Genomic DNA, 27,926 nt, shown 5'->3' on the forward strand with positions numbered 1-27,926 from the left:
ACGGTGCTCTCATACAGTGGCTGCCGGCACTCTGTGCCATTGGGAGGTCACAGGCTCCCTGAGAACACTGATAGGCAGCAGTCTGATGTATACGGTGCTCTCATACAGTGGCTGCCGGCACTCTGTGCCATTGGGAGGTCACAGGCTCCCTGAGTACACTGATAGGCAGCAGTCTGATGTATATGGTGCTCTCATACACTAGCTGCCTGCACTCTGTGCCATTGGGAGGTCACAGGTTCCCTGAGTACACTGATAGGCAGCAGTCTGATGTATACGGTGCTCTCATACAGTGGCTGCCGGCACTCTGTGCCATTGGGAGGTCACAGGCTCCCTGAGTACACTGATAGGCAGCAGTCTGATGTATACGGTGCTCTCATACAGTGGCTGCCGGCACTCTGTGCCATTGGGAGGTCACAGGCTCCCTGAGTACACTGATAGGCAGCAGTCTGATGTATATGGTGCTCTCATACACTAGCTGCCTGCACTCTGTGCCATTGGGAGGTCACAGGTTCCTTTGGGAACAGAGGCAGCAGCTTTAATGTAATTGGTGACAAAACAGGTTTATAAATTGATAACCTATTTTAGCACTTTCTTACCAGAATCCTGGTTGGCCTTAGACTCGGACAAACTTAGAGCTGAAGCATCTCTGGATTGGTCAATCATTCCAATATTTACTTTGTGTTTGTATGGATCCAAAGCTCCCAGGAGGCCCAGCACACGGATGGCCTAGAATGTATAATACATATCATCTCAGCTCTCAGATGTGTTACTCCATCTATAATAAGCTGGGTGGAGAAGTGACCTCACCTCACGACGAATCCCCTGGTTTTGCTCAGTCTTCAGGAAATTGAGCAGAACCTCCAGCAGAGACGGATACTTCCTGTATGGTTCCACCACATATCCTGTGCTAGCCACCAGCTGTCCCAGAGTCCACAGGGCAACCTACAAAGGACAGCATGGAGCGGTCAGACTACTGGCCCAGGCCAGCACTGACCAGGAGACATCACAGCACTCACCTGTCTTTTAGCCAGCAAGGAGGAATCCTGTAACATGTCCATAATGATCGGGAATAATTCATCCATCCACTTCCTCATCTCCAACCCACTGACCTGGGGGAGGAAAATGTAGCGGTCACTATTCAGTGCCCATATCTCTGGGAGGTCACTCTCAGGAGACGTCGGCACTTACCTGGGCGAGTTCTCCAATCGTTGCCAGGACGTTTGTCACAACACCAGGGTTGGGATCTGGGTCACGGAGCTTTAATATTAGAGCCTGGAAATACAAATGGGGAACCGGTCAGAAACCTTTGCTCTGTATGATGTATCTTTAGGAGACTACTATATACAATTCCTGGTAATGCGGTAAGGCACAGCTAATGGAATGAAGCTGGATTTTCTGAATGCATTTATCGCAGCTGTTGTGGAAAGCCGTGTAGGGCGTGCTGGGGCAGCCACAGATATCTGAGCATTATCACTGATTGTAACTTCAGGCTACACTAGCTGTACAGTCACTAGATAGACAGCATTGTGTACAGCACGCAGCATGTGATATCGCACACAGCGTTACTGAGGCGCATTTTATATATTGTATAAAACACTAATAAGACACATTGGTGCAGATGTATGAAGCTCTGGAAAGTGATAAAGTGCAGAGTGATAACCGTCCAGCCAATCAGCTCCCTACTGTCATGTTATAGGCTGTGTTTGAAAAATGTCAGTTGGTAGCTGATTGGCTGGTCGTTTATCACTTCACAGACCTTCATACATCTGCCCCATTATTCAAAGTGTAACAGGTACTTTGTACATAGCGCTTTACACAGGCTTCCAGCACAGCTCGTCTGTCCAGTAACGCGGGAGTCATGTCATTTCTGAAGGAGCTAATATTGGCACAGAAACCCAAGTCACTGCCCATGCATTAGCTAACACTGGCACAGAAACCCAAGTCACTGCCCATGCATTAGCTAACATTGGCACAGAAACCCAAGTCACTGCCCATGCATTAGCTAACATTGGCACAGAAACCCAAGTCACTGCCCATGCATTAGCTAACACTGGCACAGAAACCCAAGTCACTGCCCATGCATTAGCTAACACTGGCACAGAAACCCAAGTCACTGCCCATGCATTAGCTAACACTGGCACAGAAACCCAAGTCACTGCCCATGCATTAGCTAACACTGGCACAGAAACCCAAGTCACTGCCAATGCATTAGCTAACATTGGCACAGAAACCCAAGTCACTGCCCATGCATTAGCTAACACTGGCACAGAAACCCAAGTCACTGCCCATGCATTAGCTAACACTGGCACAGAAACCCAAGTCACTGCACATGCATTAGCTAACATTGGCACAGAAACCCAAGTCACTGCCCATGCATTAGCTAACATTGGCACAGAAACCCAAGTCACTGCCCATGCATTAGCTAATATTGGCACAGAAACCCAAGTCACTGCCCATGCATTAGCTAACATTGGCACAGAAACCCTAGTCACTGCCCATGAATTAGCTAATATTGGCACAGAAACCCAAGTCACTGCCCATGCATTAGCTAACACTGGCACAGAAACCCAAGTCACTGCACATGCATTAGCTAACATTGGCACAGAAACCCAAGTCACTGCCCATGCATTAGCTAACATTGGCACAGAAACCAAAGTCACTGCCCATGCATTAGCTAACATTGGCACAGAAACTCAAGTCACTGCCCATGCATTAGCTAATATTGGCACAGAAACCCAAGTCACTGCCCATGCATTAGCTAACATTGGCACAGAAACCCAAGTCACTGCCCATGCATTAGCTAACATTGGCACAGAAACCCAAGTCAATGCCCATGCATTAGCTAACATTGGCACAGAATGCAGGAACTCAGATGTCAGACTCTGTGAATACTCACAATTCCCATACTGACCTAGCATGGTGCAGCAGAGACAGATTGTTACCTTCAGAATGGGCTCCATATACGGGCGGATAAGCCGTGGTGCATTGGATACAAGGTGCCCCAGCATACGTGCGCTCTGCTCCTTGTTCCTCCCAACGCCGCTGTGCTCCAGCTCTGTCAAAATCTGAGGACAGGAAACACGAAGAATCGTCACCAAGAGACCCCAGCCCATACCACACAGACCTATTTACTTACTTCACCATCCTCTATCTACAAGGGTACTCATATATAATACCCACCCCAATCTATTCACACAGGAGAGGGGCTGCATCACAGCACCCCAATATGCCAATCATTCTCTCTCCTGCTCTCCCCCACACCCCGTCCTACTGCTGATATACAGGAGGGGCTGCATCACAGCACCCCAATATGCCAATCATTCTCTCTCCTGCTCTCCCCCACACCCCGTCCTACTGCTGATATACAGGAGGGAGGCTACATCACAGCACCCCAATATGCTAATCATTCTCTCTCCTGCTCTCCCCCACACCCCGTCCTACTGCTGATATACAGGAAGGGGGCTACATCACAGCACCCCAATATGCCAATCATTCTCTCTCCTGCTCTCCCCCACACCCCGTCCTACTGCTGATATACAGGAGGGGGGCTACATCACAGCACCCCAATATGCTAATCATTCTCTCTCCTGCTCTCCTCCACACCCCGTCCTACTGCTGATATACAGGAGGGGGGCTACATCACAGCACCCCAATATGCTAATCATTCTCTCTCCTGCTCTCCCCCACACCCCGTCCTACTGCTTATATACAGGAGGGGGGCTACATCACAGCACCCCAATATGCTAATCATTCTCTCTCCTGCTCTCCCCCACACCCCGTCCTACTGCTGATATACAGGAGGGGCTACATCACAACACCCCAATATGCTAATCATTCTCTCTCCTGCTCTCCCCCACACCCCGTCCTACTGCTGATATACAGGAGGGGCTGCATCACAGCACCCCAATATGCTAATCATTCTCTCTCCTGCTCTCCTCCACACCCCGTCCTACTGCTGATATACAGGAGGGGGGCTACATCACAGCACCCCAATATGCTAATCATTCTCTCTCGTGCTCTCCCCCACACCTCGTCCTACTGCTGATATACAGGAGGGGGGCTACATCACAGCACCCCAATATGCTAATCATTCTCTCTCCTGCTCTCCTCCACACCCCGTCCTACTGCTGATATACAGGAGGGGCTACATCACAGCACCCCAATATGCCAATCATTCTCTCTCCTGCTCTCCTCCACACCCCGTCCTACTGCTGATATACAGGAGGGGGGCTACATCACAGCACCCCAATATGCTAATCATTCTCTCTCCTGCTCTCCCCCACACCCCGTCCTACTGCTGATATACAGGAGGGAGGATACATCACAGCACCCCAATATGCCAATCATTCTCTCTCCTGCTCTCCCCCACACCCCGTCCAACTGCTAATATACAGGAGGGGGGCTACATCACAGCACCCCAATATGCTAATCATTCTCTCTCCTGCTCTCCTCCACACCCCATCCTACTGCTGATATACAGGAGGGGGCTACATCACAGCACCCCAATATGCTAATCATTCTCTCTCCTGCTCTCCCCCACACCCCGTCCTACTGCTGATATACAGGAGGGAGGATACATCACAGCACCCCAATATGCCAATCATTCTCTCTCCTGCTCTCCCCCACACCCAGTCCTACTGCTGATATACAGGAGGGGCTACATCACAGCACCCCAATATGCCAATCATTCTCTCTCCTGCTCTCCTCCACACCCCGTCCTACTGCTGAAATACAGGAGGGGGGCTACATCACAGCACCCCAATATGCTAATCATTCTCTCTCCTGCTCTCCTCCACACCCCGTCCTACTGCTGATATACAGGAGGGGGGCTACATCACAGCACCCCAATATGCTAATCATTCTCTCTCCTGCTCTCCCCCACACCCCGTCCTACTGCTTATATACAGGAGGGGGGCTACATCACAGCACCCCAATATGCTAATCATTCTCTCTCCTGCTCTCCCCCACACCCAGTCCTACTGCTGATATACAGGAGGGGCTACATCACAACACCCCAATATGCTAATCATTCTCTCTCCTGCTCTCCCCCACACCCCGTCCTACTGCTGATATACAGGAGGGGCTACATCACAACACCCCAATATGCTAATCATTCTCTCTCCTGCTCTCCTCCACACCCCGTCCTACTGCTGATATACAGGAGGGGGGCTACATCACAGCACCCCAATATGCTAATCATTCTCTCTCCTGCTCTCCTCCACACCCCGTCCTACTGCTAATATACAGGAGGGGGGCTACATCACAGCACCCCAATATGCTAATCATTCTCTCTCGTGCTCTCCCCCACACCCCGTCCTACTGCTGATATACAGGAGGGGGGCTACATCACAGCACCCCAATATGCTAATCATTCTCTCTCCTGCTCTCCTCCACACCCCGTCCTACTGCTGATATACAGGAGGGGCTACATCACAACACCCCAATATGCTAATCATTCTCTCTCCTGCTCTCCTCCACACCCCGTCCTACTGCTGATATACAGGAGGGGGGCTACATCACAGCACCCCAATATGCTAATCATTCTCTCTCCTGCTCTCCCCCACACCCCGTCCTACTGCTGATATACAGGAGGGGGGCTACATCACAGCACCCCAATATGCTAATCATTCTCTCTCCTGCTCTCCCCCACACCCCGTCCTACTGCTGATATACAGGAGGGGGCTACATCACAGCACCCCAATATGCTAATCATTCTCTCTCCTGCTCTCCTCCACACCCCGTCCTACTGCTGATATACAGGAGGGGGCTACATCACAGCACCCCAATATGCTAATCATTCTCTCTCCTGCTCTCCCCCACACCCCGTCCTACTGCTGATATACAGGAGGGGGGCTACATCACAGCACCCCAATATGCCAATCATTCTCTCTCCTGCTCTCCCCCACACCCCGTCCTACTGCTGATATACAGGAGGGAGGCTACATCACAGCACCCCAATATGCTAATCATTCTCTCTCCTGCTGTCCTCCACACCCCGTCCTACTGCTGATATACAGGAGGGGCTACATCACAGCACCCCAATATGCTAATCATTCTCTCTCCTGCTCTCCCCCACACCCCGTCCTTACTGCTGATATACAGGAGGGAGGATACATCACAGCACCCCAATATGCCAATCATTCTCTCTCCTGCTCTCCTCCACACCCCGTCCTACTGCTAATATACAGGAGGGGCTACATCACAGCACCCCAATATGCTAATCATTCTCTCTCCTGCTCTCCCCCACACCCCGTCCTACTGCTGATATACAGGAGGGAGGATACATCACAGCACCCCAATATGCCAATCATTCTCTCTCCTGCTCTCCCCCACACCCCGTCCTACTGCTAATATACAGGAGGGGCTACATCACAACACCCCAATATGCTAATCATTCTCTCTCCTGCTCTCCTCCACACCCCGTCCTACTGCTGATATACAGGAGGGGGGCTACATCACAGCACCCCAATATGCTAATCATTCTCTCTCGTGCTCTCCCCCACACCCCGTCCTACTGCTGATATACAGAAGGGGGGCTACATCACAGCACCCCAATATGCTAATCATTCTCTCTCCTGCTCTCCTCCACACCCCGTCCTACTGCTGATATACAGGAGGGGCTACATCACAACACCCCAATATGCTAATCATTCTCTCTCCTGCTCTCCTCCACACCCCGTCCTACTGCTGATATACAGGAGGGGGGCTACATCACAGCACCCCAATATGCTAATCATTCTCTCTCCTGCTCTCCCCCACACCCCGTCCTACTGCTGATATACAGGAGGGGGGCTACATCACAGCACCCCAATATGCTAATCATTCTCTCTCCTGCTCTCCCCCACACCCCGTCCTACTGCTGATATACAGGAGGGGGGCTACATCACAGCACCCCAATATGCTAATCATTCTCTCTCCTGCTCTCCCCCACACCCCGTCCTACTGCTGATATACAGGAGGGGGGCTACATCACAGCACCCCAATATGCTAATCATTCTCTCTCCTGCTCTCCCCCACACCCCGTCCTACTGCTGATATACAGGAGGGGGCTACATCACAGCACCCCAATATGCTAATCATTCTCTCTCCTGCTCTCCTCCACACCCCGTCCTACTGCTGATATACAGGAGGGGGCTACATCACAGCACCCCAATATGCTAATCATTCTCTCTCCTGCTCTCCCCCACACCCCGTCCTACTGCTGATATACAGGAGGGGGGCTACATCACAGCACCCCAATATGCCAATCATTCTCTCTCCTGCTCTCCCCCACACCCCGTCCTACTGCTGATATACAGGAGGGAGGCTACATCACAGCACCCCAATATGCTAATCATTCTCTCTCCTGCTGTCCTCCACACCCCGTCCTACTGCTGATATACAGGAGGGGCTACATCACAGCACCCCAATATGCTAATCATTCTCTCTCCTGCTCTCCCCCACACCCCGTCCTTACTGCTGATATACAGGAGGGAGGATACATCACAGCACCCCAATATGCCAATCATTCTCTCTCCTGCTCTCCTCCACACCCCGTCCTACTGCTAATATACAGGAGGGGCTACATCACAGCACCCCAATATGCTAATCATTCTCTCTCCTGCTCTCCCCCACACCCCGTCCTACTGCTGATATACAGGAGGGAGGATACATCACAGCACCCCAATATGCCAATCATTCTCTCTCCTGCTCTCCCCCACACCCCGTCCTACTGCTAATATACAGGAGGGGCTACATCACAACACCCCAATATGCTAATCATTCTCTCTCCTGCTCTCCTCCACACCCCGTCCTACTGCTGATATACAGGAGGGGGGCTACATCACAGCACCCCAATATGCCAATCATTCTCTCTCCTGCTCTCCCCCACACCCCGTCCTACTGCTGATATACAGGAGGGGGGCTACATCACAGCACCCCAATATGCTAATCATTCTCTCTCCTGCTCTCCTCCACACCCCGTCCTACTGCTGATATACAGGAGGGGGGCTACATCACAGCACCCCAATATGCTAATCATTCTCTCTCCTGCTCTCCCCCACACCCCGTCCTACTGCTTATATACAGGAGGGGGGCTACATCACAGCACCCCAATATGCTAATCATTCTCTCTCCTGCTCTCCCCCACACCCCGTCCTACTGCTGATATACAGGAGGGGCTACATCACAACACCCCAATATGCTAATCATTCTCTCTCCTGCTCTCCCCCACACCCCGTCCTACTGCTGATATACAGGAGGGGCTGCATCACAGCACCCCAATATGCTAATCATTCTCTCTCCTGCTCTCCTCCACACCCCGTCCTACTGCTGATATACAGGAGGGGGGCTACATCACAGCACCCCAATATGCTAATCATTCTCTCTCGTGCTCTCCCCCACACCCCGTCCTACTGCTGATATACAGGAGGGGGGCTACATCACAGCACCCCAATATGCTAATCATTCTCTCTCCTGCTCTCCTCCACACCCCGTCCTACTGCTGATATACAGGAGGGGCTACATCACAGCACCCCAATATGCCAATCATTCTCTCTCCTGCTCTCCTCCACACCCCGTCCTACTGCTGATATACAGGAGGGGGGCTACATCACAGCACCCCAATATGCTAATCATTCTCTCTCCTGCTCTCCCCCACACCCCGTCCTACTGCTGATATACAGGAGGGAGGATACATCACAGCACCCCAATATGCCAATCATTCTCTCTCCTGCTCTCCCCCACACCCCGTCCAACTGCTAATATACAGGAGGGGGGCTACATCACAGCACCCCAATATGCTAATCATTCTCTCTCCTGCTCTCCTCCACACCCCATCCTACTGCTGATATACAGGAGGGGGCTACATCACAGCACCCCAATATGCTAATCATTCTCTCTCCTGCTCTCCCCCACACCCCGTCCTACTGCTGATATACAGGAGGGAGGATACATCACAGCACCCCAATATGCCAATCATTCTCTCTCCTGCTCTCCCCCACACCCAGTCCTACTGCTGATATACAGGAGGGGCTACATCACAGCACCCCAATATGCCAATCATTCTCTCTCCTGCTCTCCTCCACACCCCGTCCTACTGCTGATATACAGGAGGGGGGCTACATCACAGCACCCCAATATGCTAATCATTCTCTCTCCTGCTCTCCTCCACACCCCGTCCTACTGCTGATATACAGGAGGGGGGCTACATCACAGCACCCCAATATGCTAATCATTCTCTCTCCTGCTCTCCCCCACACCCCGTCCTACTGCTTATATACAGGAGGGGGGCTACATCACAGCACCCCAATATGCTAATCATTCTCTCTCCTGCTCTCCCCCACACCCCGTCCTACTGCTGATATACAGGAGGGGGGCTACATCACAGCACCCCAATATGCTAATCATTCTCTCTCGTGCTCTCCCCCACACCCCGTCCTACTGCTGATATACAGGAGGGGGGCTACATCACAGCACCCCAATATGCTAATCATTCTCTCTCCTGCTCTCCTCCACACCCCGTCCTACTGCTGATATACAGGAGGGGCTACATCACAACACCCCAATATGCTAATCATTCTCTCTCCTGCTCTCCTCCACACCCTGTCCTACTGCTGATATACAGGAGGGGGGCTACATCACAGCACCCCAATATGCTAATCATTCTCTCTCCTGCTCTCCCCCACACCCCGTCCTACTGCTGATATACAGGAGGGGCTACATCACAACACCCCAATATGCTAATCATTCTCTCTCCTGCTGTCCTCCACACCCCATCCTACTGCTGATATACAGGAGGGGGGCTACATCACAGCACCCCAATATGCTAATCATTCTCTCTCCTGCTCTCCCCCACACCCCGTCCTACTGCTGATATACAGGAGGGGGCTACATCACAGCACCCCAATATGCCAATCATTCTCTCTCCTGCTCTCCTCCACACCCCGTCCTACTGCTAATATACAGGAGGGGGGCTACATCACAGCACCCCAATATGCTAATCATTCTCTCTCCTGCTCTCCTCCACACCCCATCCTACTACTGATATACAGGAGGGGGGCTACATCACAGCACCCCAATATGCCAATCATTCTCTCTCCTGCTCTCCCCCACACCCCGTCCTACTGCTGATATACAGGAGGGGGGCTACATCACAGCACCCCAATATGCTAATCATTCTCTCTCCTGCTCTCCCCCACACCCCGTCCTACTGCTGATATACAGGAGGGAGGCTACATCACAGCACCCCAATATGCTAATCATTCTCTCTCCTGCTCTCCCCCACACCCCGTCCTACTGCTGATATACAGGAGGGGGGCTACATCACAGCACCCCAATATGCTAATCATTCTCTCTCCTGCTCTCCCCCACACCCCATCCTACTGCTGATATACAGGAGGGGCTACATCACAGCACCCCAATATGCTAATCATTATCTCTCCTGCTCTCCCCTTTGAATTGCTGCTTACATACATGACGTAGGCTGGATGCTTCACTTCATGCTAATAAGTCAGACAGATAGATCAGGGGAGGGTACCCCAGTGTGTGCCTTGGCCTAGGGGAGATGACAGGGGAGTCCCATTCAGTATCAGTACCTGTGTGTGTGTCCCAGGTGACAGGATTAGGGGGGTGATTGCAGGTTGGAGCTGCCATGATATAGATTGTGCAGGATAAGTGATCGCTACAAGCTGATTGGTTGCTATGGGTAACTCCTCCACTCGTTCTCTTTAGGAGGTTTGATACATCTCCCCCTAAAATCCAAGTGGAGCAGTAAGAGCCACCAAGTGCCTCTCACCTGGATGAGCCACCAACTGCCTCTCACCTGGATGAGCATCTTGCGCAGAAAGGGCATCACAAAGGCTGGGTTCATGCTGCTAAGGCGGCCGATGGTGCAGATTGCCAGCTCCCGTATCTCAAACACCTCATCATTCAGGGCCACAAACAAAGCCTGGAGGTTCTCTGCCTGGGCCAGGTGCGAGTCAAATCGCTCATCTAATGAGGCCAGGACGCAGTAGCGGATGTCGGGATCTGTGAGTGGGAGAGAGATGTGCGTTATTCCTGTATCACTCCCCGCCGCCGCGCTGCTGAGAGCTCACGTATGTTACCTGGGTCTGTAATTCCCACCACCAGCAGTTTGCTCAGGACATCGGCCACAACCTGAACAGCGGTCTGACTGACATGGCCGTGCCCGCTGAGGAGCTGGATGGAGGGGGTGAGCAAGCGGGAGCAGGTGCGGGCAGCTTCCATCCGAATCTCCTTGTGCTCGCTATTGAGGAAGTGGTCCGCACAATGTCGCACAAACTGGGTCAGCGAGTGACCTAAAGGGAGCACAACAGAATAATAATAATGTTATAATACACAGTATTATCACAGAGGGGCAGTGGGGGCAATGCTTGAATAGTACGCACCATATACACTAACATATTACACATCGGCTCAGGAATGAATCCTTATAGATATATAGGGGGGCGCACCCCAGTTATATCATGGCCATATTACACATCGGCTCAGGAATTAATCCTTATAGATTATAGGGGGGAGCACCCCAGTTATATCATGGCCATATTACACATCGGCTCAGGAATGAATCCTTATAGATTATAGGGGGGAGCACCCCAGTTATATCATGGCCATATTACACATCGGCTCAGGAATGAATCCTTATAGATATATAGGGGGGCACACCCCAGTTATATCATGGCCATATTACACATCGGCTCAGGAATGAATCCTTATAGATATATAGGGGGGCGCACCCCAGTTATATCATGGCCATATTACACATCGGCTCAGGAATGAATCCTTATAGATATATAGGGGGGCGCACCCCAGTTATATCATGGCCATATTACACATCGGCTCAGGAATGAATCCTTATAGATATATAGGGGGGCGCACCCCAGTTATATCATGGCCATATTACACATCGGCTCAGGAATGAATCCTTATAGATATATAGGGGGGCGCACCCCAGTTATATCATGGCCATATTACACATCGGCTCAGGAATGAATCCTTATAGATATATAGGGGGGCGCACCCCAGTTATATCATGGCCATATTACACATCGGCTCAGGAATGAATCCTTATAGATATATAGGGGGGCGCACCCCAGTTATATCATGGCCATATTACACATCGGCTCAGGAATGAATCCTTATAGATATATAGGGGGGCGCACCCCAGTTATATCATGGCCATATTACACATCGGCTCAGGAATTAATCCTTATAGATATATAGGGGGGCGCACCCCAGTTATATCATGGCCATATTACACATCGGCTCAGGAATGAATCCTTATAGATATATAGGGGGGCGCACCCCAGTTATATCATGGCCATATTACACATCGGCTCAGGAATGAATCCTTATAGATATATAGGGGGGCGCACCCCAGTTATATCATGGCCATATTACACATCGGCTCAGGAATGAATCCTTATAGATATATAGGGGGGCGCACCCCAGTTATATCATGGCCATATTACACATCGGCTCAGGAATGAATCCTTATAGATATATAGGGGGGCGCACCCCAGTTATATCATGGCCATATTACACATCGGCTCAGGAATGAATCCTTATAGATATATAGGGGGACGTCTGTCTCCTGGACGGCCGGCCCATGGGACTGCGTCTGTCTCCTGGACGGCCGGCCCATGGGACTGCGTCTGTCTCCTGGACGGCCGGCCCATGGGACTGCGTCTGTCTCCTGGACGGCCGGCCCATGGGACTGCGTCTGTCTCCTGGACGGCCGGCCCATGGGACTGCGTCTGTCTCCTGGACGGCCGGCCCATGGGACTGCGTCTGTCTCCTGGACGGCCGGCCCATGGGACTGCGTCTGTCTCCTGGACGGCCGGCCCATGGGACTGCGTCTGTCTCCTGGACGGCCGGCCCATGGGACTGCAGAGGACAATCACCTGGCAGGGTTCCATGGCCTCACAGTAAATGCTAGGCCAACCTTGTGAAAATGTCCTTAAGCTACTTTCCAGGAGATCCTGAGTCACCCTTAGGTGCAGCCAGACTGGATTTAGCCTCCTGCCTAGAAAGGCCGACTTGGGATGTGGTCATCTGCCTGGGGGCTCCGGGAAAAAAAAAAAAAAATAGGCACTAAAGTAGGATAGAAAACTTATCGTGCGTCGAAGGGAAAATGACTAATTTGGTTGGGGTTCTCCTAAAGTCCACCAACACCAGACAACAGAAGATCAGAAGACTCCAGGTGTGGGTTTGTAATATTCAAGTCAACTGGATCCTTTCATTTGACTGATGGACGCGGGCATGGGGCACTTACACACAAGTGGCACAAGAGACCAAACTTTGTCCAGATAAACCCAGCCTTTGCGGAGTACACCAAGCCGGCAAACTGAACCGGGGTATAGGCAAAACAAGTAGTGCGGTTTAAAGAAAGACTTCGCCCAACATTATTCAGCTAGCACACAGACTTCATATACTTGTGCAATGGAGAACAGCACAGCTAGGTCATCCCAGATGCCATGAAGATTGCTCTGATAACATATGTAGGGGTAACTGGTCTTTTAAATGCAGGATATTGATTCATTGACCTCCTTCTAGGCCCCTACCTTCAAACTCAAAGGTGCCCAAGGTGCGAAGAGCCAATGTAATACTGCCCACATCGCTGGCTTCAGGGATATTGGTGAGGCCGGGAGAGGATAGCTGATGTGCCAGGCCTTTGGGCATGCCCGGATGTCGGAGAGGTTTGTGCATAAGCACCAAGGACAGCATCTTCAGTAGCCCATCCTGGATGTCCTTCTTCAGCTGAGGGATGTGCCGACTCAGGTCATATAGTACAGCGGTTAGGGCAGGGCTGTAAGATAGCAATGGGATACAGTAAGACTCAGTCATGGTGATAATATATTCCTGAGTCACCCTGAGAATACTGACCTCAGCCCAACAGACAACATAGGTTCTAGCAGCTCTTTAATGTCCTGCTGGATGGCAGGCCCCATCGCCCGAGCCAACATACTGATACAAGTAAACACTGTTGCATCCACCTGAATAGACTTCTGCCTCCTAAGGGGAGAGATGAAAAACAAACGTAAAGCTGGGAAGTTGATGATACATAACACAGAACCATCAGTTATTAATCCTATCATGTCAGAGAGAGAAAAGGGACTGTAACACTAACCCCATGTACTAGCGGCTGAGATCACAGCAGAGAACGCACCATGTGCACAAACACGACTTACAGTCTGTCAATGGATTGTAATTGCTTACTACATAGTGCACCATGTAATATACAAGCAGAACGTCTTTTCTCCATAGCACTGTTCTATGGGATGAGAGACTGTAACTTAGGATGCAGGCACAATCAGGCCTATACCAATAGCTACACCACTTACTTGTGAGCAAAGTCCTTAGGGGGCAGGGCAGACTTCACATGTTCCAGGATTTTGGGGAGATAACAGCGTATCTCTGACCTCACAGCTACAGAAATAAGCCCCAGCGCTTGGAACGCCACAGTGCGCTCTTTCTCTTTGCGCACACAGCTCAGCAGGTGGCTCATGGTGTCCGGCAGGTATTGATCCGCTATTGGAAGTACACAATTTGGTATTTTAAAATTAAAGGAGAAAGAAGATGTGTAAGAGGTTTTGGGCAACCAAACTGTTAGGAACTACAAGTCTCAGCAGACAATGCAAACCTACTTCTACAACAAAACATTACCTGTGAACGCAGAAGGTCTGAACGCCGCCAGCCGTGGAAGAACATGCAAAATAGTCATCTGGATTAAAGGGTTTTTACTACTTCGGCACTTTAAGACCCAACGACAGATCTATGAGGGAAACAGTATTACTGCAGGTTCACAAAACGTAGAGGAGTCTGTAGGAGCGAGAGAGATCCCAATATATTCCTACAAGACCCAGCGACAGATCTATGAGGGAAACAGTATCACTGTAGATTCACAAAACGTAGAGGAGTCTGTAGGAGCGAGAGAGATCCCAATACATTCCAAGACCCAACGACAGATCTATGAGGGAAACAGTATTACTGCAGGTTCACAAAACGTAGAGGAGTCTGTAGGAGCGAGAGAGATCCCAATACATTCCTACAAGACCCAACGACAGATCTATGAGGGAAACAGTATTACTGCAGGTTCACAAAACGTAGAGGAGTCTGTAGGAGCGAGAGAGATCCCAATACATTCCAACAAGACCCAACGACAGATCTATGAGGGAAACAGTATTACTGCAGGTTCACAAAACGTAGAGGAGTCTGTAGGAGTGAGAGAGATCCCAATACATTCCTACAAGACCCAACGACAGATCTATGAGGGAAACACTATTACTGCAGGTTCACAAAACGTAGAGGAGTCTGTAGGAGCGAGAGAGCTCCCAATACATTCCTACAAGACTCAACGACAGATCTATGAGGGAAACAGTATTACTGCAGGTTCACAAAACGTATAGGAGTCTGTAGGAGCGAGAGAGACCCCAATACATTCCTACAAGACCCAACGACAGATCTATGAGGGAAACAGTATTACTGCAGGTTCACAAAACGTAGAGGAGTCTGTAGGAGCGAGAGAGACCCCAATACATTCCTACAAGACCCAACGACAGATCTATGAGGGAAACAGTATTACTGCAGGTTCACAAAACGTATAGGAGTCTGTAGGAGCGAGAGAGATCCCAATACATTCCTACAAGACCCAACGACAGATCTATGAGGGAAACAGTATTACTGCAGGTTCACAAAACGTAGAGGAGTCTGTAGGAGCGAGAGAGATCCCAATACATTCCTACAAGACCCAACGACAGATCTATGAGGGAAACAGTATTACTGCAGGTTCACAAAACGTAGAGGAGTCTGTAGGAGCGAGAGAGACCCCAATACATTCCTACAAGACCCAACGACAGATCTATGAGGGAAACAGTATTACTGCAGGTTCACAAAACGTATAGGAGTCTGTAGGAGCGAGAGAGATCCCAATACATTCCTACAAGACCCAACGACAGATCTATGAGGGAAACAGTATTACTGCAGGTTCACAAAACGTAGAGGAGTCTGTAGGAGCGAGAGAGATCCCAATACATTCCTACAAGACCCAACGACAGATCTATGAGGGAAACAGTATTACTGCAGGTTCACAAAACGTAGAGGAGTCTGTAGGAGCGAGAGAGATCCCAATATATTCCTACAAGACCCAGCGACAGATCTATGAGGGAAACAGTATCACTGTAGATTCACAAAACGTAGAGGAGTCTGTACGAGCGAGAGAGATCCCAATACATTCCTACAAGACCCAACGACAGATCTATGACGGAAACAGTATTACTGCAGGTTCACAAAACGTAGAGGAGTCTGTAGGAGCGAGAGAGATCCCAATACAGTCCTACAAGACCCAACGACAGATCTATGAGGGAAACACTATTACTGTAGGTTCACAAAACGTAGAGGAGTCTGTAGGAGCGAGAGAGATCCCAATACAGTCCTACAAGACCCAACGACAGATCTATGAGGGAAACAGTATTACTGCAGGTTCACAAAACGTAGAGGAGTCTGTAGGAGCGAGAGAGATCCCAATACATTCCTACAAGACCCAACGACAGATCTATGAGGGAAACAGTATTACTGCAGGTTCACAAAACGTAGAGGAGTCTGTAGGAGCGAGAGAGATCCCAATACATTCCAACAAGACCCAACGACAGATCTATGAGGGAAACAGTATTACTTCAGGTTCACAAAACGTAGAGGAGTCTGTAGGAGCGAGAGAGATCCCAATACATTCCTACAAGACCCAACGACAGATCTATGAGGGAAACACTATTACTGCAGGTTCACAAAACGTAGAGGAGTCTGTAGGAGCGAGAGAGATCCCAATACATTCCTACAAGACTCAACGACAGATCTATGAGGGAAACAGTATTACTGCAGGTTCACAAAACGTAGAGGAGTCTGTAGGAGCGAGAGAGACCCAAATACATTCCTACAAGACCCAACGACAGATCTATGAGGGAAACAGTATTACTGCAGGTTCACAAAACGTAGAGGAGTCTGTAGGAGCGAGAGAGACCCCAATACATTCCTACAAGACCCAACGACAGATCTATGAGGGAAACAGTATTACTGCAGGTTCACAAAACGTATAGGAGTCTGTAGGAGCGAGATAGATCCCAATACATTCCTACAAGACCCAACGACAGATCTATGAGGGAAACAGTATTACTGCAGGTTCACAAAACGTAGAGGAGTCTGTAGGAGCGAGAGAGATCCCAATACATTCCTACAAGACCCAACGACAGATCTATGACGGAAACAGTATTACTGCAGGTTCACAAAACGTAGAGGAGTCTGTAGGAGCGAGAGAGATCCCAATACATTCCTACAAGACCCAACGACAGATCTATGAGGGAAACACTATTACTGTAGTTTCACAAAACGTAGAGGAGTCTGTAGGAGTGAGAGAGATCCCAATACAGTCCTACAAGACCCAACGACAGATCTATGAGGGAAACAGTATTACTGCAGGTTCACAAAACGTAGAGGAGTCTGTAGGAGCGAGAGAGATCCCAATACATTCCTACAAGACCCAACGACAGATCTATGAGGGAAACAGTATTACTGCAGGTTCACAAAACGTAGAGGAGTCTGTAGGATTGAGAAAGATTCCAATATATTCCTACCTGATCAAACTTCTCTTCCACCAGATCCCGGCACGTGCGACTTTCCACCAAGGTGGATTTGTCTGGCATGGGTGCAGATCCGTATCCCAGAATCCCCTGCTGCCCTGTGTACCCTAGAAGGCTCAGCAAGGCATTGGAAGGCTGGGGCTGCACTGACTGGAAGCTGGCAAAAGGGGTGATATGACGCGGCTTCAACCCGAAGGTCATCAGGTCCTTGCAATGTTTGTCATGCACCAGCTGCTGCTGTGTGATCTCTTCCATCTCCTCCCGCAGACGCTGGGAGACAAAGGAAAACTCCAGCATTACGTCACGCCTAGCGCACCATGTATTACAGCATTACATCATGCCTAGTGCACCATGTATTACAGCATTACGTCATGTCTAGTGCACCATGTATTACAGCATTACGTCATGCCTACCGCACCATGTATTACAGCATTACGTCATGTCTAGTGCACCATGTATTACAGCATTAAGTCATGCATAGCGCACCATGTATTACAGCATTACGTCACGCCTAGTGCACCATGTATTACAGCATTACGTCATGCCTAGCGCACCATGTATTACAGCATTACGTCATGTCTAGCGCACCATGTATTACAGCATTACGTCATGCATAGCGCACCATGTATTACAGCATTACGTCACGCCTAGTGCACCATGTATTACAGCATTACGTCATGCCTAGCGCACCATGTATTACAGCATTACGTCATGTCTAGTGCACCATGTATTACAGCATTACGTCATGCCTAGCGCACCATGTATTACAGCATTACGTCACGCCTAGTGCACCATGTATCACAGCATTACGTAATTCCTAGCGCACCATGTATTACAGCATTACGTCACGCCTAGCGCACCATGTATTACATCATTACGTCACGCCTAGCGCACCATGTATTACGTCACGCCAGCGCACCATGTATTACGTCACGCCTAGTGCACCATGTATTACAGCATTACGTCATGCCTAGTGCACCATGTATTACAGCATTACGTCATGCCTAGCGCACCATGTATTACAGCATTACGTCATGCCTAGCGCACCATGTATTACAGCATTACGTCATGCCTAGCGCACCATGTATTACAGCATTACGTCATGCCTAGCGCACCATTACAGCATTACGTCATGCCTAGCGCACCATGTATTACAGCATTAGGTCATGCCTAGCGCACCATGTGTTACAGCATTACGTCATGCCTAGCGCACCATGTATTACAGCATTACGTCATGCCTAGCGCACCATGTATTACAGCATTACGTCATGCCTAGCGCACCATGTATTACAGCATGCCTAGCGCACGATGTATTACAGCATTACGTCATGCCTAGTGCACCATGTATTACAGCATTACGTTACGCCTAGTACACCATGTATTACAGCATTACGTCACATCTAGTGCACCATGTATTACAGCATTACGTCATGCCTAGTGCACCATGTATTACAGCATTACGTCATACCTAGTGCACCATGTATTACATCATGCCTAGCGCACGATGTATTACAGCATTACGTCATGCCTAGTGCACCATGTATTACAGCATTACGTTACGCCTAGTGCACCATGTATTACAGCATTACGTCATGCCTAGTGCACCATGTATTACAGCATTACGTCATGCCTAGTGCACCATGTATTACAGCATTACGTCATGCCTAGTGCACCATGTATTACGTCACGCCTAGCGCACCATGTATTACGTCACGCCTAGCGCACCATGTATTACGTCACGCCTAGCGCACCATGTATTACGTCACGCCTAGTGCACCATGTATTACAGCATTAAGTCACGCCTAGCGCACCATGTATTACATCATTACGTCACGCCTAGCGCACCATGTTTTACGTCACGCCAGCGCACCATGTTTTACGTCACGCCAGCGCACCATGTATTACGTCACGCCTAGTGCACCATGTATTACAGCATTACGTCATGCCTAGTGCACCATGTATTACAGCATTACGTCATGCCTAGTGCACCATGTATTACAGCATTACGTCATGCCTAGCGCACCATGTATTACAGCATTACGTCATGCCTAGCGCACCATGTATTACAGCATTACGTCATGCCTAGCGCACCATTACAGCATTACGTCATGCCTAGCGCACCATGTATTACAGCATTACGTCATGCCTAGCGCACCATGTATTACAGCATTACGTCATGCCTAGCGCACCATGTATAACAGCATTACATTGTACAACTGGCACAAGACTGTCTTGACAAGGAGGATGAGGCTTGAGACATTTATTGGAGAATTACAAAGTAAAATACGCAGTATTAAACATTACCATGCTGGCAGGGCTCCCATGGCCATAATAGCAACCAAAACAATAAAACGTATGAAATGAGCACAGACTATGGGGCCTATGTATCAAGCTGGGTTTTTTACATAAAATGATGCAGAAACTACAGTCTCTGCATAATGTTATGTAGTGTTCCTATGTACTAATTGCACAGTGCAGGAGATTTCACAGACATCTACGGCAAAGAGCTAATTAGAGCTGTAAATTGCAGCCTTCATTATTATAAATGAGGACTATGATCTGACACCTATGTACTAAACTCAAAAAAGCTAAGTTTTTCTAAGTTTAGCCCCGAGAGTTTACAACATCTTCAGACGGTGTAAGTTACTATAAGCACATGGAGGCTTCCTGGGCAGCAGAGAGATCTTCCAATCTCTACCCTGCAGCCCTTGGCCGGCTCCGGAAGCGGACGCTGAGCGCATGCGCAGTAACCGCTTACCCCGAAAAAGTCTTTCACTTCTGTAGGGGATAAAACTCACAGGGACAGAACTTACCGCAATATATACACAGACAACGTCATGCTAAACTACAACCACCTTGGGCATTGCTAACCTACTAACACAGACACCGGAGCAGGAATATACAGCATCATCATCATAGCTGTACGGAGTATTACACACACACAGACACGCAGAGTAATACTGTACGGAGTATTACACACACATACAGACACGCAGAGTAATACTGTATGGAGTATTACACACACACAGACACGCAGAGTAAGGCTGTATGGAGTATTACACACACAAGCAGAGTAAGGCTGTATGGAGTATTACACACACACAGACACGCAGAGTAATACTGTATGGAGTATTACACACAGACACACACGCAGAGTAAGGCTGTATGGAGTATTACACACAGAGAAACAGAGTAAGGCTGTATGGAGTATTACACACACACACACACACACACACACACGCAGAGTAAGGCTGTATGGAGTATTACACACACAGACACACAGAGTAAGGCTGTATGGCGTATTACACAGACACGCAGAGTAAGGCTGTATGGCGTATTACACACACACACGCAGAGTAAGGCTGTATGGAGTATTACACACAGACACGCAGAGTAAGGCTGTATGAAGTATTACACACAGACACGCAGAGTAAGGCTGTATGGAGTATTACACACACACAGAGTAAAGCTGTATGGAGTAATACACACACACACACAGAGTAAGGCTGTACGGAGTATTACACACACACAGACACGCAGAGTAAGGCTGTATGGAGTATTACACACACACACGCAGAGTAAGGCTGTATGGAGTATTACACACACACAGACACGCAGAGTAAGGCTGTATGGAGTATTACACACACACACACGCAAAGTAAGGCTGTATGGAGTATTACACACACACAGACACGCAGAGTAAGGCTGTATGGAGTATTACACACACAGACACGCAGAGTTAGGCTGTAGGGAGAATTACACACACACAGACACAGAGTAAGGCTGTATGGAGTATTACACACACACAGACACGCAGAGTAAGGCTGTATGGCGTATTACACACACACGCAGAGTAAGGCTGTATGGAGTATTACACACGGACACGCAGAGTAAGGCTGTATGGAATATTACACACACACAGAGTAAGGCTGTATGGAGTATTACACACACAGACACGCAGAGTAAGGCTGTATGGAGTATTACACACACACAGACACGCAGAGTAAGGCTGTATGGCGTATTACACACACACGCAGAGTAAGGCTGTATGGAGTATTACACACAGACACGCAGAGTAAGGCTGTATGGAATATTACACACACACAGAGTAAGGTTGTATGGAGTATGACACACACAGACACGCAGAGTAAGGCTGTATGGAGTATTACACACACACAGACACGCAGAGTAAGGCTGTATGGAGTATTACACACAGACACGCAGAGTAAGGCAGTATGGCGTATTACACACACACGCAGAGTAAGACTGTATGGATTATTACACACACACAGACACGCTGAGTAAGGCTGTATGAAGTATTACACACATAGACACGCAGAGTAAGGCTGTATGGAGTTTTACACACACAGAGTAAGGCTGTATGGAGTATGACACAATCAGACAAGCAGAATAAGGCTGTATGGAGTATTACACACACACGCAGAGTAAGGTTGTATGGAGTATTACACACACACAGACACAGAGTAAGGTTGTATGGAGTATTACACACACACAGACACGCAGAGTAAGGCTGTATGGAGCATTACACACACACACAGATACGCAGAGTAAGGCTGTATGGAGTATTACACACACACACGCAGAGTAAGGCTGTATGGAGAATTACACACACACACAGAGTAAGGCTGTATGGAGTATTACACACATAGACACGCAGAGTAAGGCTGTATGGATTATTACACAGACACGCAGAGTAAGGCTGTAAGGAGAATTACACACACAGACACGCAGAGTAAGGCTGTATGGAGTATTACACACACATACACGCAGAGTAAGGCTGTATGGAGTATTACACACACATACACGCAGAGTAAGGCTGTATGAAGTATTACACACACACAGACACAGAGTAAGGCTGTATGAAGTATTACACACACATACACGCAGAGTAAGGTTGTATGGAGTATTACACACACATACACGCAGAGTAAGGCTGTATGAAGTATTACACACACACACAGACACGCAGAGTAAGGCTGTATGGAGTATTAAACACACACACGCAGAGTAAGGATGTATGGAGAATTACACACACACACACAGTAAGGCTGTATGGAGTATTACACAGATACGCAGAGTAAGGCAGTATGGAGTATTACACACACACAGACACGCAGAGTAAGGCAGTATGGAGTATTACACACACACAGACACGCAGAGTAAGGCTGTATGGAGTATTACACACACACAGACACGCAGAGTAAGGCTGTATGGAGAATTACACAAACATACAGAGTAAGGCTGTATGGACTATTACACACAGACACGCAGAGTAAGGCTGTATGGCGTATTACACACACACACAGACACGCAGAGTAAGGCTGTATGGAGTATTACACACACACACAGACACGCAGAGTAAGGTTGTATGGAGTATTATACACACACAGACACGCAGAGTAAGACTGTATGGAGTATTACACACACACAGATACGCAGAGTAAGGCTGTATGGAGTATTACACACACACACACACACACACACACACACACACACACACAGACACACAGACACACAGAGTAAGGCTGTATGGAGTATTACACACACACACAGAGACGCAGAGTAAGGCTGTATGGATTATTACACACAGACACGCAGAGTAATGCTGTAAGGAGTATTACACACACACACGCAGAGTAATGCTGTATGGAGTATTACACACACACACACAGAGTAAGGCTGTATGGAGTATTACACACACACGCAGAGTAAGGCTGTATGGAGTATTACACACACACGCAGAGTAATGCTGTATGGAGTATTACACACACACACGCAGAGTAAGGCTGTATGGAGTATTACACACAGACACGCAGAGTAAGGCAGTATGGAGTATTACACACAGACACGCAGAGTAAGGCTGTATGGAGTATTACACACACAGAGTAAGGCTGTATGGAGTATTCCACACACACGCAGAGTAAGGCTGTATGGAGAATTACACACATAGACACGCAGAGTAAGGTTGTATGGAGTATTACACACACACAGAGTAAGGCTGTATGGACTATTACACACACACACATATACGCAGAGTAAGGCTGTATGGAGTATTATACACACACAGATACGCAGAGTAAGGCTGTATGGAGTATTACACACACACAGACATGCAAAGTAAGACTGTATGGAGTATTACACACACACACAGACACGCAGAGTAAGACTGTATGGAGTATTACACACAGACACGCAGAGTAAGGCTGTATGGATTATTACACACAGACACGCAGAGTAATGCTGTATGGAGTATTATACACACACACACGCAGAGTAAGGCTGTATGGAGTATTACACACACAAGCAGAGTAAGGCTGTATGGAGTATTACACACACAAGCAGAGTAAGGCTGTATGGAGTATTACACACAGACACGCTGAGTAAGGCTGTATGAAGTATTACACACAGACACGCAGAGTAAGGCTGTATGGAGTATTACACACACAGAGTAAGGCTGTATGGAGTATTACACACACGCAGAGTAAGGCTGTATGGAGAATTACACACATAGACACGCAGAGAAAGGCTGTATGGAGTATTACACACACAGACACGCAGAGTAAGACTGTATGGAGTATTACACACACAGACACGCAGATTAAGACTGTATGGAGTTTTACACACACAGACACGCAGAGTAAGGCTGTATGGAGAATTACACACATAGACACAGAGTAAGGCTGTATGGAGAATTACACACATAGACACGCAGAGTAAGGCTGTATGGATTATTACACACAGACACGCAGAGTAAGGCTGTATGGAGTATTACACACAGAGAAACAGAGTAAGGCTGTATGGAGTATTACACACACACACACACACACACGCAGAGTAAGGCTGTATGGAGTATTACACACACAGACACACAGAGTAAGGCTGTATGGCGTATTACACAGACACGCAGAGTAAGGCTGTATGGCGTATTACACACACACACGCAGAGTAAGGATGTATGGAGTATTACACACAGACACGCAGAGTAAGGCTGTATGAAGTATTACACACAGACACGCAGAGTAAGGCTGTATGGAGTATTACACACACACACAGAGTAAAGCTGTATGGAGTATTACACACACACACACAGAGTAAGGCTGTACGGAGTATTACACACACACAGGCACGCAGAGTAAGGCTGTATGGAGTATTACACACACACACGCAGAGTAAGGCTGTATGGAGTATTACACACACACAGACACGCAGAGTAAGGCTGTATGGAGCATTACACACACACACAGATACGCAGAGTAAGGCTGTATGGAGTATTACACACACACACACGCAGAGTAAGGCTGTATGGAGAATTACACACACAGAGTAAGGCTGTATGGAGTATTACACACATAGACACGCAGAGTAAGGCTGTATGGAGTATTACACACACAAGCAGAGTAAAGCTGTATGGAGAATTACACACACATACACGCAGAGTAAGGCTGTATGGAGTATTACACACACACACACGCAAAGTAAGGCTGTATGGAGTATTACACACACACAGACACGCAGAGTTAGGCTGTAGGGAGAATTACACACACACAGACACAGAGTAAGGCTGTATGGAGTATTACACACACACAGACACGCAGAGTAAGGCTGTATGGCGTATTACACACACACGCAGAGTAAGGCTGTATGGAGTATTACACACGGACACGCAGAGTAAGGCTGTATGGAATATTACACACACACAGAGTAAGGCTGTATGGAGTATTACACACACAGACACGCAGAGTAAGGCTGTAGGGAGAATTACACACACACAGACACAGAGTAAGGCTGTATGGAGTATTACACACACACAGACACGCAGAGTAAGGCTGTATGGCGTATTACACACACACGCAGAGTAAGGCTGTATGGAGTATTACACACAGACACGCAGAGTAAGGCTGTATGGAATATTACACACACACAGAGTAAGGTTGTATGGAGTATGACACACACAGACACGCAGAGTAAGGCTGTATGGAGTATTACACACAGACACGCAGAGTAAGGCAGTATGGCGTATTACACACACACGCAGAGTAAGACTGTATGGATTATTACACACACACAGACACGCTGAGTAAGGCTGTATGAAGTATTACACACATAGACACGCAGAGTAAGGCTGTATGGAGTTTTACACACACAGAGTAAGGCTGTATGGAGTATGACACACACAGACAAGCAGAATAAGGCTGTATGGAGTATTACACACACACGCAGAGTAAGGTTGTATGGAGTATTACACACACACAGACACAGAGTAAGGCTGTATGGAGTATTACACACACACACAGATACGCAGAGTAAGGCTGTATGGAGTATTACACACACAGACACGCAGAGTAAGACTGTATGGAGTATTACACACACAGACACGCAGAGTAAGGCTGTATGAAGTATTACACACATAGACACGCAGAGTAAGGCTGTATGGAGTTTTACACACACAGAGTAAGGCTGTATGGAGTATGACACACACAGACAAGCAGAATAAGGCTGTATGGAGTATTACACACACACGCAGAGTAAGGTTGTATGGAGTATTACACACACACAGACACAGAGTAAGGCTGTATGGAGTATTACACACACACAGACACGCAGAGTAAGGCTGTATGGTGTATTACACACACACGCAGAGTAAGGCTGTATGGAGTATTACACACACACAAACGCGCAGAGTAAGGCTGTATGGAGCATTACACACACACACAGATACGCAGAGTAAGGCTGTATGGAGTATTACACACACACACGCAGAGTAAGGCTGTATGGAGAATTACACACACACACAGAGTAAGGCTGTATGGAGTATTACACACACATACACGCAGAGTAAGGTTGTATGGAGTATTACACACACATACACGCAGAGTAAGGCTGTATGAAGTATTACACACACACACAGACACAGAGTAAGGCTGTATGAAGTATTACACACAGACACGCAGAGTAAGGCTGTATGGAGTATTACACACACACACGCAGAGTAAGGATGTATGGAGAATTACACACACACACACACACAGTAAGGCTGTATGGAGTATTACACAGATACGCAGAGTAAGGCAGTATGGAGTATTACACACACACAGACACGCAGAGTAAGGCAGTATGGAGTATTACACACACACAGACACGCAGAGTAAGGCTGTATGGAGTATTACACAAACACACGCAGAGTAAGGCTGTATGGAGTATTACACACAGACACGCAGAGTAAGGCTGTATGGAGTATTACACACACACACAGACACGCAGAGTAAGGCTGTATGGAGTATTACACACACACACAGACACGCAGAGTAAGGTTGTATGGAGTATTATACACACACAGACACGCAGAGTAAGACTGTATGGAGTATTACACACACACAGATACGCAGAGTAAGGCTGTATGGAGTATTACACACACACACACACACACACACAGACACGCAGAGTAAGGCTGTATGGATTATTACACACAGACACGCAGAGTAATGCTGTATGGAGTATTACACACACGCAGAGTAATGCTGTATGAAGTATTACACACACACACGCAGAGTAAGGCTGTATGGAGTATTACACACACACGCAGAGTAAGGCTGTATGGAGTATTACACACACACGCAGAGTAAGGCTGTATGGAGTATTACACACACACACGCAGAGTAAGGCTGTATGGATTATTACACACAGACACGCAGAGTAATGCTGTATGGAGTATTACACACACACACGCAGAGTAAGGCTGTATGGAGTATTACACACACAAGCAGAGTAAGGCTGTATGGAGTATTACACACAAAGACACGCAGAGTAAAGCTGTATGAAGTATTACACACACACAGAGTAAGGCTGTATGGAGTATTACACACACACACGCAGAGTAAGGCTGTATGGAGAATTACACACACACACAGAGTAAGGCTGTATGAAGTATTACACACATAGACACGCAGAGTAAGGCTGTATGGAGTATTACACACACACTCGCAGAGTAAGGCTGTATGGAGAATTACACACACGCACAGAGTAAGGCTGTATGGAGTATTACACACACACACAGATACGCAGAGTAAGGCTGTATGGAGTATTACACACACAGACACGCAGAGTAAGACTGTATGGAGTATTACACACACAGACACGCAGAGTAAGACTGTATGGAGTATTACACACACAGACACGCAGAGTAAGACTGTATGGAGTATTACACACACACGCAGAGTAAGGCTGAATGGAGTATTACACAAACACGCACAGACACGCAGAGTAAGGCTGTATGGC

At 48.2% G+C, this 27,926-nt stretch overlaps 1 protein-coding gene across 3 annotated transcripts in view; it reads right to left on the bottom strand.

Annotated features, from left to right (window-relative positions):
• Nucleotides 1-27,926, bottom strand: part of MTOR (mechanistic target of rapamycin kinase) — a 393,475-nt gene that overhangs the window by 338,707 nt on the left and 26,842 nt on the right. For all 3 annotated transcript variants that reach the window (XM_088447807.1, XM_088447808.1, XM_088447806.1), the window contains exons 3-14: nucleotides 17,625-17,900; nucleotides 14,665-14,773; nucleotides 14,343-14,529; nucleotides 13,885-14,013; nucleotides 13,563-13,807; nucleotides 11,085-11,297; nucleotides 10,802-11,007; nucleotides 2,943-3,065; nucleotides 1,189-1,272; nucleotides 1,017-1,109; nucleotides 808-942; nucleotides 597-726 (exon numbers count right to left, since the gene is read on the bottom strand). In XM_088447807.1, coding sequence (XP_088303933.1) covers nucleotides 597-726; nucleotides 808-942; nucleotides 1,017-1,109; nucleotides 1,189-1,272; nucleotides 2,943-3,065; nucleotides 10,802-11,007; nucleotides 11,085-11,297; nucleotides 13,563-13,807; nucleotides 13,885-14,013; nucleotides 14,343-14,529; nucleotides 14,665-14,773; nucleotides 17,625-17,900 — 1,930 coding nt within the window. The remainder of the gene's footprint in view (nucleotides 1-596; nucleotides 727-807; nucleotides 943-1,016; nucleotides 1,110-1,188; nucleotides 1,273-2,942; nucleotides 3,066-10,801; nucleotides 11,008-11,084; nucleotides 11,298-13,562; nucleotides 13,808-13,884; nucleotides 14,014-14,342; nucleotides 14,530-14,664; nucleotides 14,774-17,624; nucleotides 17,901-27,926) is intronic.

The sequence above is a fragment of the Taudactylus pleione genome, unplaced genomic scaffold (genome assembly GCF_031769625.1).
Source record: "Taudactylus pleione unplaced genomic scaffold, aTauple2 ptg000441l, whole genome shotgun sequence".
Taxonomy (NCBI): domain Eukaryota; kingdom Metazoa; phylum Chordata; class Amphibia; order Anura; family Myobatrachidae; genus Taudactylus; species Taudactylus pleione.